At 41.7% G+C, this 14,159-nt stretch overlaps 1 protein-coding gene across 2 annotated transcripts in view; it reads right to left on the reverse strand.

The window, feature by feature from the left end:
* LOC149316901 (abnormal spindle-like microcephaly-associated protein homolog) overlaps positions 1-6,328 on the reverse strand; it is a 29,311-nt gene extending 22,983 nt beyond the window's left edge. For both annotated transcript variants that reach the window (XM_089516479.1, XM_089516478.1), the window contains exons 1-4: positions 6,017-6,328; positions 3,816-3,959; positions 1,891-3,190; positions 855-950 (exon numbers count right to left, since the gene is read on the reverse strand). In XM_089516479.1, the coding sequence (XP_089372605.1) occupies positions 855-950; positions 1,891-3,190; positions 3,816-3,959; positions 6,017-6,292 (1,816 nt within the window). In that variant the 5' untranslated portion in view covers positions 6,293-6,328. The remainder of the gene's footprint in view (positions 1-854; positions 951-1,890; positions 3,191-3,815; positions 3,960-6,016) is intronic.
* Positions 6,329-14,159: the final 7,831 nt, after the last annotated feature.

The raw sequence follows: 14,159 nt of genomic DNA on the forward strand, positions 1-14,159 counted from the left end.
AGACGGTTTGGGTTTCCATGAAATCCTGGCTATGGTCTCTGAGAGCTGAGGTCCCAAACATCTGGAAGACCAAAACTTGCAAACCATTGTATGGCCAACAGCATCTAATTTTTTTATAGTATTTCCTTTCAATATATCTTGATTTCAACTGCATCCCACCTCTACAAAGATAGAGCAGCCATCATTTTTTTTGCTTACTCTGTATGTGTCTACACTGATAAGTGTATATGCTGTTACATTAGAGATGGATAAATTAAAACTGAGGTCCTTTTCAAAGATTCCATCTTGAGCCTCCTGAATTGCTAACCCTCAGTCTCCAAAATGCCTTAATTACTCAAGGAGATAGGAAAAGGAAAATGTTAGGAGAGGTAGTGCTATGGAAAATACCATAATCTCATTATACTAGCTTTGTAGGCGGAGTATTATGATAGACTTAAATGTGATCAGTCAATAAATTCCCTAGGTCAGTATCACTGAGGTATGAAACAATGTTAGTCTTAATGGTAGTTTACTAAGCGTAAAGTGTTTGAAAACTGAATAAAAATATAACTTATGAAATACTAGGTCAGTATTGCAAAAACCGCAGCCAATTTTAATCATCAAATATAATATGTACCTCCAAAGACATCTCATGAAACAGAAGCAAAAATTTGATATCATACACATTTTACCAATTATGAATTGAACGATAGTATCCTACAAAACTTTACTTTTTAATACAATAGTGTGTCAGAAAATAGACACACTCACTTCTTTAACTCAGATAAAATCCAGCAAATGTGTAGAATTTTAACTTATACAAATAATGTTTTCTTTCTCCTGGAAAACACAAAGCATCAAGACTTCAGTGTCACCTGTTTTTAAAGGTTTCACAAAGGTCAGTTGAGACTGTGCAATAGGGACTACGCTTCTAGTTCTTCTAACAGTCCTGAATTTTTGAGATAAGGAATCTGAAAATTGGAAATATGAAAACTGTAATTAGAAACATGAATACTGTTCAGATCAGAACACTAAACAAAAAAATAATACCAAAGACAAATAAATAATGCAAATAAACCATAATTCTACCACCATCTTCCTTAAAAAAAAGTTTCCCAGTTCCAAGAGCCCATAAACTTTCAGTGCTTCTCTACTCCATCCTGTATTCACTTGGACATTCTCCCTAGTTATGTAGTTCTTCTCTAATGTTTAAGAGACATTAGTGTGATAGGAACACCATAGGTCACCATGACAGGGTCTTTGCTAAACAATGGCACAAACGTTTCAAATGATTTCACCTCAGCTCCAGTTTATCTGCAGAAGCTCCTTATTTAAATGGAAAGAGGTGTGCTTTCACGACAAACATTACACTTAGATTCCCTCTATTTTCCAGATCCCCATGTCTCTGTCTAGCTACCCATCTCTTGCATCTCTCTCTTGATTCACAAATACAAAGACTTGCTACTTGCATTCCTAACTCCAAATCCAAAATCGAAACTTGTCATGTCAATGCTCAAAACGTTTTGGATTTTGGTGTATTTCCAGATAAGGGATACTGAACCTCTAATTGGCAACTATTTGGAGGAAAGAATATATGAAAAATATAACCCCCGTATCAACAGGGGTTACGTTGCCAGACTTCTCGGGGAAATGTGAAACTGTGGGTAATAATGAACCCGATAGAAATGAATTACGTCCGGCAGAAGCTTATTATAGAATTGTGCTTGAGGACCTGGGATGTATTTTTTCAGACGTGGGTAAGTGAAACCGCAAGTACCAGTCTTGCAGATACAGTCATACTATGCACACAAATACTCCCGTAGGACACAGTACAATGACGCTAACCCCAGGCAATATACAATATCAAACATTTTAATGTATCAAAAGAAACCAGAAACAAAGCTAACTTACCCGGTCTCTGTTTCGGTCTTTGTCTCTCCCTGTTCACAGATTTGGGAACTGGTATTTTCAAAGCAGACTGGATTTCGTTTTCTACACAAACCCTCTGGATTTTTTTCCTTTCAATTTTCCCCTCATATGCTTCATTTCCATTATTAGTGTCTGTCATATATTCTCCACTTTTTCTTTTACGACCACATGAAACTGATTCCAATTGAGCAGAAGTGGCTTTTAAATCGCTGCTCCTAATTTCACCTGAGATAGGTTCTATAACTGGAAGCCTTCGCAGCATTTCCAGTTTTGCCCTTTCAGGGACAATATCCACACATTCCTGTATTGCATTAGAAAGGCATTTTCTAGATTTTGGGTACACTGGTGTGTCTGCTTTTTTTCTCTCAGCCAGATCTGGTTTACTTTTGGTAACTGTGTTGGAAAGCACTGGCTTTTTTTTAGTCTTTTCTTTCTGGAGGCAGGAAGTCTGATCTTTCCCTGCTTTCCTGACCTTGGTGACAGTTTGTAAAGCATACTTTCTGTCTTTTATATCATTAAAGGCACTGTTTGAAAAATGAGGTTCCACAGGAAAAAATACTGCTTTTGTCTTTTCCGTCTGTTTTGGTAAAGTAGGACCTGACATACAAGACTTGACATTTGATGAAGGGGGCACAGATTTACGTACTTGCAAAAGGGGTTGAATAGCTATTTGATTTTCTTTTAAAAATTGATCGGGTGAAAGAATTGGTGCCGTTGCACCCACACAAGGTTCCTCAGTAAGTTCATAACTGTTGTTCACAAAAGAATCAGGGCTTAAAATTCTCCTATGTTTTAAAGGAACGTACTGATTTTGCTCTGGAGTGCAAACTAAATTTGTGTTAGAATTTTGTTCTTCTGTTGAGCTAATATGAGGTGGACTTTTCAATTTAGTTTCTACAAGATAATCACAGAGTGGGTTAACAGTACAAGTTTCTTTTACATCCTTTAGTAATTCGTCACATGATGCTGTCCCAATAACTGAACATGTAGTTGATCTTCTCAGTGAGAAAGGAGTGTAACTGACATGCTGATTTTCTTGAAGGATGGGATTAATGGGAGAGAGAGACAGATTGTTTTCCAAGATGGTTAGGGAATCCCTATTGGGTGATGTGGTATCTTTGTTCATTTCCAGGTTCTCGCAGGACTGGAGTGGGCTTCTAGCACCATCTGTTTTTTGAGACATCTGTAATGTTTTATTAACATTTTTGATGATGGGTAGTTTTTTCTTGCATCGCGACTGTTGCAAAGGAGTTCTCTTTTTAATAGTATCCCAGAGACATTTCTGAAAATAATACCAATACAAACAATTATCAATACACACATATCAAGCAAGAGTAAAGCTGTGTGGAGCTTTACTCTTCCTCTGTAAATAATATTGCTTAGAAATCATTGTTACGATTTCTTCCATCAGCTTTGATGCAATCCTATAAAGTAAAAGAGAATAAACACAACAAGTGGGTGCAGCTAGCACCACTCCGGCCCAAAACACCCAATGATCAGAATTCATACAGCAATCTATGCATATGCAGCCATGCTGCCTATTTTAAATTTTTGCAGAGTTCGGAGCATTTGACAAGTTCCAGGTTGCTTAAACCAAGGGAAGTATACAAGTGAAACCACAAGTACCGGTCCTGCAGATACAAAGTCGTAGCAGGCACACAAATATTCCTGCTGGACACAATACAATGACACCAAGCCCAGGCAACATATTTTAACATAGATTGTGCTGAGGCCATGACAAAACCACACCAGAGTTTGTGTTCTGCAGCTTCAGGAAATTCACTGTACAAGACATCTCACCTAAAATTGACAGACAGGAGCTTTTAAATCTCCTGTGGAATTATATACAACCAGACAGAGACTTTGCAAACTGAAACAGATTAGTGAATAATGACTTAAAATCTTACCTTTTTCTTAATGGGCTGCTCAGCGGTTCCCAAAAGAACTGCTTGATGTTTGACAACACCATTTACAACAAAAGTTATAAGCTCCCGAATTTTACCACCTTCCAATGGTGTCCATGTTATTGAAATGAATATTCTCTCTCCAGGCTTCAAAAGAAAAAAAGAATGAAGCTTCAGTCAGGAACTTTATTTGTTGGAGTGCAGACTTCTGCAGAATAACACATCCATATACAACATCACAGACCAAACCTTTTGCATTTATTTATACACTGCGCCCGATGCCTGAACAGCTTTAATAGTCACACTGCTATCCAGTCAAAGAAAATATGAGCAGGATAAGCATGTATGAAAGTATACGTCACCATCATAATGTTGTCCTTACACAGATAAGGCTTAGCAGTGGACAGAAAAGTACCATGGGAAACATAGAGCTGTGGAGGGGCTAGTCATTAACAGATTCATAATATCAAGATTAGGATCTCACCTTGCACCAGATGGCTGTGCTCTAAACTAGCAGAAGTAACTCAACTATAGCACTTTAGTTAATCCAGAGCTCAACAAGAAAAAATACTCATTTATACTACAGATTTCAGAGCTCCCATCTGAAATGAGGTGTTAGAGAAGATTTCTACTAAAGAGACAAACAAATGGGTTTTAGGGCAACTCAAGCCTTAATCCTCATCAGAAGACAAGATTACTGAACTGAGGGTTTTATACTTTGGACACATCAAGGGCCAACACGGCTCACTCAGAAAATGATAGTAAGTGGAAGGTAGTAGGAAAAGAGGGAGGCCACATTTCAGGTTCACAAGACCTGGAGAGGGCAGTTGTGATGGGGCTCTTGGAGTCCTCTCATTCATAGGACCAACTAATGTCAATTCCATGGCACATAACAAGAAATATCAGAGACAACACTCTCTGTGGTCCCAAGACTCCAAAGTCTGTCATCCCTCAGGGATGCAGATACCCCCCCCCCCCATAGTAAAAATGGGATTACTACCACTCCTTGCTATCAGGTCTTACAACAGAGCATACATTCTGCCATATGCGGATACTTACTGTCAGAAACTGACTTAAACCTGTAAATTTTAAATGTAGATTTGTTCTAATAAGCCTTTTCTCTTTTAAATTGATGTATGTTTTAACTATGGGATGTGGTGGCTTAGTGGTTAAGACGCCAATTCTGATGATTGGAAGATCATAAGGTTGGCATTTCGAGGCCCAGGTGCTGTATGATGGGGTGAGCTGTCACTAGTCCCAGCTTCTGCCAACCTAGCAGTTGGAAACCATGCAAATGCAAGTATATAAATAGGTACCACTTTGGTGGGAAGGCAACAGCGTTTGGTGCAGCCATACTGGCCGCCAGAGCAGCAATCGGACAACGCTGGCCCTTTGGCTTAGAAACAGAGAGGAGCGCTGCCCCCTCCAGTCGGTTACGACCAGACATTCATGTCAAGGGACCACCTTTACCTCTACGTTTCAGTGAAACTCGTGTCCCAACTGACACATGTCGGTTGGTCTATTATTGTTCTTCCACCTCGATCCGGATCAGAAATAAACATCATTGTTATTATTGTATTTGGAAAATGGAAGTCAAGGATTAAATAGTTAAACCAGTCTCTAAGGAGTACGCTGCTGCCACAATGGGCCATATTGGAATTGTACAGTTAACCATAGCTAACAAATACTATGGTATTGCACAATATTTAATCACATACACACAACACATAGGAGTGTGTGTGTGTATGTATATTTACACACACACTATATATAAATATATATTTGTTGTTGTTGTCACTTGTCTTAAAGTCACTTCTGACTGACAGACCCTAGCATATGTGTGTGTATATATAAATATGTATATGTGTGTGTGTGTGTGTGTGTGTGATACAGCATTGTAGTATATTACAGTACCTCTTAACCATGATTAACTGCACTGTCACACAACAACAACAACAACAACAACAGCTTCTGTTTGACAAGAACGGTTCCCCATTTTAAGACCTACCCTCTCCCCCCCAATAAATATCAGCCTCTATTGAAAAGGAAATGGCCCCAGAGGGAAGGCACCGTCTAAACCAGAGGCCTATGTCTATCTATATACGCATCGAAGCCCAGCTCCCAGGGGTCTTCCATAGCCTTGAGCCGGGGAGGCAGGGAAAGCGGTGCCAAACCGGGCTCCCTCTCCAGTGTGGAGGCAGCACCTGCAGGAGGCGTTGGCTGTGTGTCTGCTCCAGGGCGAAGCCCTTCTCGGCGGGCGGAGGGCGGTGGAGGGCCAGGCTGACGGGCTCGGCGTTGGGGTTCTCCACTGCCAGGCGGCGGAGGCAGGCGGTGCCGACTGGGACGCGGCCGAAGCTGAGGAAGGGCGGCCGGGAGAAGTGGCTGAGCGACAGCACCGAGGGGCCCTCCTCCTCCTCCTCCTCCTCTTCCCCTTTGACGGCCCAGCGACGTCTCAGCTGCTGTCCCCTCAGCGCAGCCATCACGCCGCTTTCCCCCTCACACTGAGTGACAACACACTCGCCATCAACCGCCGTTCCCACATTCAAACCCAGCGCCGCGGCCAATCAGGAGCGGGGACGTCACGGACCCGCAGCCAATCGTCGCAGAGGGCTCCTCCTCCAATCGGAGAACGGAAGGCTCAACCAATCGCGACCAGCGACCTTTCCTTGGACAACTCTTATAGCCCCGCCCCTCCGTGGCCCCGCCCCTTTTTGCAAAGCGCTCTTCCCCTCAGCGCTGTCATCGCCCTGCTCTCGCACTCGCCCCAATGTCACTCCCGCATTCAAACTAAGCGTCGCGGCCAATCAGAACCGGGGACGTCACGGGCCCGCAGCCAATCGTCGCACGGGGCTCTTCCTCCAATCGGAGAATGGAAGGCTCAATGGCGACGCTTGCGGCTCCGCCCCTTTGTAAAAAAACGGTCCTTCCCCACATCCAGCCAATAGCGAGACAGGGCTTGCTTTCAAATTCGACGCGATGTGGGCGGGGCTGCGGGGAATATCGCTTTATACACTTAAAACGGGGCTAGGTCGCTTTTCAATGCTCCTGTTGCATTCTGGGACTTGTAGTTGAGGAAGGAGGCATTTTGGAAGGCTCTTAAGCCTCGCTGAATTACAAACCCCGAAATGCAACAGCGGCCGGATTAGAAACTACCTAGCTTTCCTCCAGATGTTATTTGGGCTTCAGCTCCATCTTCCGCCATGACTGGGGATGGCAAGAGAGTTACAGTGTGAAGTATCTAGAGGTCACGCTTGTGGAGGAGCACAGAGCACAGGGCCATCACGTCAAAATATAGGAGTGCAAGAGGCTTGTGCTGAACAAGAAGGAGATGGAGTAGCATGGCAACATCTGGAAATGGTTCAGGAATCAAAACAACAATGCAAGACTGAGAGCGTCTCCCATGTATTCTCACACACTAGCGCTGCCCATGTGTCTTAATTTCCACCCCGCTTAGCCAAACTAGGTGCCAATGTATGTATGCTCTCACCTAGAGGATGTTATGGCCCACTGCATTATTCTAGCACTTGTCATCATCACAACCTCAACGCACCTGCATTTGTGAACGTGTGGCCTGTTACAGACTACTGCCAAAATAAAGCTGCTTCGGGTCTCTTTGGAGGCATGCTATTTAAATGATGCATGCATCCTAAGAATCCAGAAGTTGCACCAAAAGCTGCACTCCGGTGCTTATGAATGGAGTGTGGCTTTGGCGCGACCTCCAGACTCTTAAGACCCATGCATCATTTAAATAGCATACCTCCAAAGAGACCCAAAGCAGCTTTATTTTGGCAGTCTGTAACAGGCCTGCATTTCAAATACCTGCCACATCACCATCTGCAGCTGTCGGCAGAACATCAGTGTCTATCATACAAGCGTAAGCCTGTTCTTCTTCGTAGGCAGCACTGTCCAAAAAAGTCTGCAAACCTGATTAGGAGACAAATGGGAAATACATACAGTTCATTAAACAGCTCTCATTGTAGGGGACTAGAGAGAGTAATGTGGAAATATGGTGGTAAACGTTCTGCAAAATTCAACAAAGTCACAATGGTTGTTTCTGATTTTATGATCAATTTGTAAATAAGATTTATTTTAAAATGACCAACACATGTATTCCACATTTAAAAGATAGTATTGCTGCTGCTGTCCAGTTGGTTGCAGTTTAACATCGAATGTGTGCTTGAAGCACAACCCACAAACAGTATCGCACAAACGATTAAAAGTAAATTGCCTCAAGATCTTGCGTTCCCTTTTACTGGATACATTGATAAGACATAACAGAATATGAGTCACTATAGCTTACTTTCTATTGCTGGGGTGGGCAAGGTGTAGCCTCTAGATGTTGGACTGCATTGTACTACAGTACCCATAATTCCTCATTACTGTCTACGGTGGTTAGGACTGATGAGCTGTATCCCAACATCATCCAGAGGACGACAATTGCCCTCCCCTATTTTAGAGTATGAAAAGGCAGCCAGAGTATGCAAAAATAATATACACAGAAAATGCTGAAGTAAGTGGGGCCATGATGATTGACTTCACTGCTACGGATGTCAATTAAACTACAGTTGGCCTTCAGTTTTCGCAGGGGATCCATACCGGATCCCCCCCTGCAAAAAAGGAGACTCACCAATATTCAAGCCCCATAGACTTAGATGGGGCATGTGACTGCAAGCATACGCCATGGGGGCACGCCCCATTGAAAATAACAGAGGTGGCCCCTCCTTGAATATTCAAGACCGTGGATCTCAAGTCTGCAAGAACGGAGGGGTGACTGTACTTTAAATATGATGGAGTCTGAATCCAATCAAAGCAACTGTCTTGTCTCATCCAATATACTTCCATGTCACCAGTACCATTTTGAGGTTATTTGTCCCCATTGCTGCTACACATGCTCCTACCTCTTTTACAAACTTAAGTGGAACAGCCATTAATCAAGTTTGGGACCAATTTGATAGTTATCTTCAATGCTACATGTTGTAGCACTACCCAATAGCTAACAACCCTCTTTGGGGTATTTAGGGAAACACTAAGGCCTGTTACAGACTGCCAAAATAAAGCTGCTTCGGGTCTCTTTGGAGGTATGCTATTTAAATGATACATGCACCCTAAGAATCCAGAAGCTGCACCAAAGCTGCACTCCAGTGCTTAGGAATGGAGTGTGGCTTTGGTGCGACCTCCAGACTCTTAGGACCCATGAATCATTTAAATAGCATACCTCCAAAGAGACCCAAAGCAGCTTTATTTTGGCAGTCTGTAACAGGCTTAAGATGTAGAAAAAATCCTCTACATTTTGGATACAATTTTTAAATTTGCCTAATGCTCACTAAAGAACTATAGACCAACTGGATAAGAACCGTTTGAACACAGCGTACAGACATGAAAAAGAGTCTTCCCATGATCAAGCTAATTTTTGGCTCTGCTGCCTAAGTTTATGGAAGTTATTATTTTTATTAAGGAAAACACTGTAATGAGGTATCAAGTACTACATTTATAGTACCAATCTTTCTTCACAAAGAAGGAAACACTTTAGGTTCTTAACACAACTAGCTAAAGTAACTGCACAGAGGTGGCATGTGTGTTCTGGCCTGACAAAAGTTTTGCAGGATTCCAGACAGTTCTCAGTAGCACTAGAAATGGTATGCATTTTTAAATATGATCTAAACATTGTTTTAAAATTTTGGACACTGTTCAGATTAACAAGTGAGTGTTAGGTCTGTCCAGCCATACAGTCCTAAACAGGTATGTTCAGAGGTCAGTCACGCTGAATCTGGTCAAGATGACTTCCAAGTAGAGTTGCTTTGTTAAACCTTTCACTTGGATCTTCTTTATTAAAGTGTTATGAATTTAATGCAAATCTTGATTTTAAAATAGTTTTTTCACAGTCTTAAAATGCAGATCTGTAATGTTCCCATCATGGTTTTGTTCTGGTGCAAAATGTGTGAATCACAGAGATCACAAAGAAAAACCAAGGCTGTACTAATTTTTGTACACCCTGACTAGCTATTTAACAAGGCAAAAAGAAAGATTTCATTTTCTTGGGATTTTGCAATCAATACTTTTGAGGGGCAGAATGCTTTCATTTTGGCTTTAAACATCACATATGGAAGCAGGGCAACTGAAGAATGTTATTATAATATATTTCAAACAACAACAGGGAAGCAGCTTATTTTCATCTACATCAAGATGGGCAAAGTGCAGCCCTTCAGATGATAGACTGCAATTCCATCAAACTTTATCTTTGGTTATGCTGGCTAGGACTGCTGATATTCGCAGTTCAGAAACATTTGGAGGCCCATACTCTGCCCATACACTACCTCAACGTATCCATGACAATGACTAGGTACTGCGCTCTTGATAGGCATTGAGCTGCACCTTTTTAATATATCCAAATGATAACCTCTGACCTGCACCTTGATATCAAAAGTACATCTTGACCTGAGTAGCTGTATGGCCCTAGCATGGGATCTAAATAACAGGTTCCCACTGAAACAAGGGGGAACCATGGGTTTTGATATGTAAACGAATTTCCTTTCTCAGCTACTGTCAGCCAATGGCCTGTCTCAGGTTGTTTGCAGCCAACATCTATGTCAGTTTGAAGTCAGAGTCTCTCTGACTTGGTCTGGTAAGCCTTAAATATTTAGCAGATTTACAAACCCTCACACAAATTGGACTTCCCAAGATAGAACCTCTACATCAGGTGCGTATTTCCATGAGAAAAGCCTAATATCTACCCCACATCTACCACGTTATTTCCTGAGTCTTGTATGAATGCATGTGCGTATGTGCCTGTGTGTTTGAATCCCTGTTTCCAATAAAAGGGACATTGATTGTACTTAGAGCCTCTGCCTCATTTCTGGATTTCTAGTTCCTGGTATACAGATCGAAGGGGCGATCCCTGAGGTGTAGTAACAGGCCTCCTCTTGTGACCTTGAGCTAATTAAATTCCCCATTGATAATTTGGTCACTGTTCACTGTTACACTCTAGTTATAGACCTTTGAAGTTATCACTGGAAGAAAGTATCATTCATCATTCCATCAGCCTTTTATCCTCAAATATCCACATACATTATCCAACCTACTCTGGTTTTCCAGATGATTTTACATCATACAAACAATAAAGCTAGTTAAAATTAATGTCTGGAATTCTGTTGGTACATTATAACTATGCCAGTGTAGATAATAGCACCAGGAGGAAAAGGAACACATACATAACAGCCCTGACATAAAACATGGAAGAAGTAAGCTACACCTTGCAGATTTTGTCACCTTCCTGCATACCCCAGAAAAGTGCAATCACTAGTGTGGTGCACAAAGAACACGAGTTGAGCCAATGTTTCAACTCATTTTTCAGTCTGCTTTTAGACAAAGACTTTCACTTGGAAAAATTACCGATAAATATTCTGTGTATATTACTTATTATTATTATTAACCTTTATTTATAAAGCGCTGTAAATTTACACATTTACTTGTGTATAAATTTACTTGTGTATAAGTCAGCCTCATGTATAAGTTGAGGGTATATTTGGGGGCAAAAATTATGGATTTTGATATGTCCTATGATGTACAGGATAAAATTTAGGGGCACATAACAAAGTGTGGTGCAATAAATCGGTACTTTTATTAATCTGGGTCTTCTTCTGGTTGTATTCTGTTCTAAGAGCCCAATAGCAGGGTCGAGTCAGAAATACTGAATTCTACAAAGGGATGTAAAGGATGAAGCAAAGGAAAATGATGCCAAAGAACAAAAATCTGGCAGGCATAACTGTTTGTGTTCACTCACTCTAAAGGTTGTATGGATGAGGAGCGAACTATGGTAAATGGTGGTTGTGGGGGAGATGAACAGGCTTGGATGGGTCTAAGAAAATGTGTACATCAAAAAGAATGTAAAGACAAAGCAAAGAAAATGGTGAATACATTAGCAGTGATGGTAGCTTTTAACTTTAATGTGATAACTTTGCCTGTCCCAGAAGAGCTGACAAACATAGACAAATATCTTATTCACATCCTTCAAAGCTTGATTTCCTCAGTGCTCCCTTAAGGGCCAAGGAGCTGCCATTGCAACCATTTTTCAACCCAGGCATACAAGGTGAGAAGTAGCAACATGGCAGAGAGAGTAGAGGAGCTAAGTACTTCTGTTACAATTTCCCAGGACGGACTGAGCTTTCACCTTTCACCACTCTACTCAGAGAAGGGGAAGGTTCCTTTCTTGGTAAGAGTTAAAGTACAGTGCTTACACTGACTTGTGAACAAGTCAACCCAGATTTTTTGGGTCAATTTTTTGACCAAAATTTCTAGACTTATAATGAATATATAACGTAATGACCTCCAGTATATTTTCATTTTTGAAGCTCTTCCAGAAACTGAAAAAGACTAAATGTAACAAGCAAGAAATGGCTCATTGAGGAACTTGCCCTGAAGATCCATTCTAGCCAAGAAGACACCATCCAAGAATGGTTTCATTTTGATCTCCACCCAGGCAAGGCAAGGAATAATAGTGTTATTTTTGAAGAGTATTTTCTATTGGATCCCTAGCTTCTCCTCAGTTCCTTCACAAGCCAAGAAAAAGGAAAAGAGAGAACAGAAAGAACCCTCAGAAACAAGGAAAAATAGGTGGGGTGGGTGGCTTCTTTTTCTTGGCTAGAATGGACACTTACAGTAAGTTCCCCAATGTGTTATTCTCAGCCCATGAAGGAGTCATGCATCCTACTCATGGGTATCTAAGGCCTAGACAAGATGAGTTTGAAAGAACTGAAGTCTCTTGAATGGGAGAATGTGTGGAAGGGATAAAAAGTTTGAGACTGTTTACCCTGCCACTTTGGATCCTTTTTTGGTATAGAAGGCATAGTCTTTTCTTTATCATTGGCCCTATACAGACAGGCCAAAATAGAGGTGCTTCAGGTCACTTTGGAGGTATGGTGTTTCAATAATGCATGCGTCCTATGAGTCTGGAAGCTGCACCAAAGCTGCACTCCAGTCCTTAGGAATGGAGTGTGGCTTTGGCGCGACCTCTGGACTCTTAGGACTCATGCATCATTTAAATAGCATACCTCCGAAGAGACCCGAAGCAGCTTTATTTTGGCAGTCTGTAATAGGCCTAAGTCCTTAAGCGGTTTCTTACCAACACAGAGATTTCCCTTGAAAGGGACTGTGGCCAAATTAGATCTGGACTGCATGCCTGCAATCCACTGTCAAAGCCAATGGGAGTTTCTGACTACACTTGTGGCTGTAAGCGGAAAAGGTCAAGGAATCTCTGGCAGCATCAGCTACCAAGGCTAAGGACTTACAGGTTTTTTCATAAGACTTTCTGTAACCATTTTGCATCTAGGTCCTAGTTTTCAAATACATCTTGGACCCACAGCACAGTCTCTCTAGCAATAAGAGATGCCATGGAAGATGTGTAAATAGATAGGGCCTGAGGTTTCATGGGAGTGTTTGAAAGAAGTGTCTGCCCTCTACTCGTTAGTCTTTAAGTGTTGAATCTCCTTTGCAAGACACTAAAGTATGTCAAATGCCGCAGAATTAAGGACTGCCTCCTATTCTATATCTATGGCTCCTTATGACTCTTTGTGCTAACAGCAGTAGAGGTGCTATCAGGGTATGTGCCATTTGGGACAATAAATCAACATCAGCCACCTCAGCAAGGTCAGAGGATGATTTCAGCTCCAATACGGTTTATTTCCTTCCCAGAAAATCCAAGCTACTGAACAGCAGTGGCAACTCTGGAGGGGGCAGATACTGGAGGAAGGGGGTCGTTATGGATGAGTGGGTGTCTATATAGCTCTCATGGGGTTCTGTTAAGAGCACTCTGGACAACCCTCACATGCTTCACAGAGGGACTTCTTGGGTCCAGAAGTGTCCTTAGCTTTTGTTGTTGCTTTCCCAACTTCCCACCCCCACCACAGAAAACAATGACACAAAAAAGGAAAGACATGATGGGGGGGGGGGGAGTGACGACAATGTGTTTTTTTAAAAAAAAAGGCAAAGCAGACAGAAGGGAAAAATAGCAGGGTAGATGGAGGAAAACAGTTAAGCAAAGCCAAGAGAAAGTGGAAGACCAAGTATAAGATCATTCCTGAGCAAGGCAAAAAGAAAAAGAAAAAAAGACGAGCAAGGGATACAATTGGAAATACTCTTCAAAATTAACATGCAATTCCTCCTTGCCTTGCCTGGGCAGTGACTGGATTAACACTTTCTTGGATGGCTCCTTCTTCATGGACTGAGAATTAAATAATGTTTTAAAATAATGGATTTCTGGTGGATGTGTCAACCATTCACACATTTGTAGCCTTCCCTGCTCCTGCACTCATTACTGATTGAATTCGATTAACCTTAATGTAATAGGACTGC

The sequence above is a fragment of the Sceloporus occidentalis genome, unplaced genomic scaffold (genome assembly GCF_023333645.1).
Source record: "Sceloporus occidentalis isolate IW3139 unplaced genomic scaffold, rSceOcc1.0.p SCAF_3, whole genome shotgun sequence".
Classification (NCBI taxonomy): Eukaryota; Metazoa; Chordata; class Lepidosauria; order Squamata; family Phrynosomatidae; genus Sceloporus; species Sceloporus occidentalis.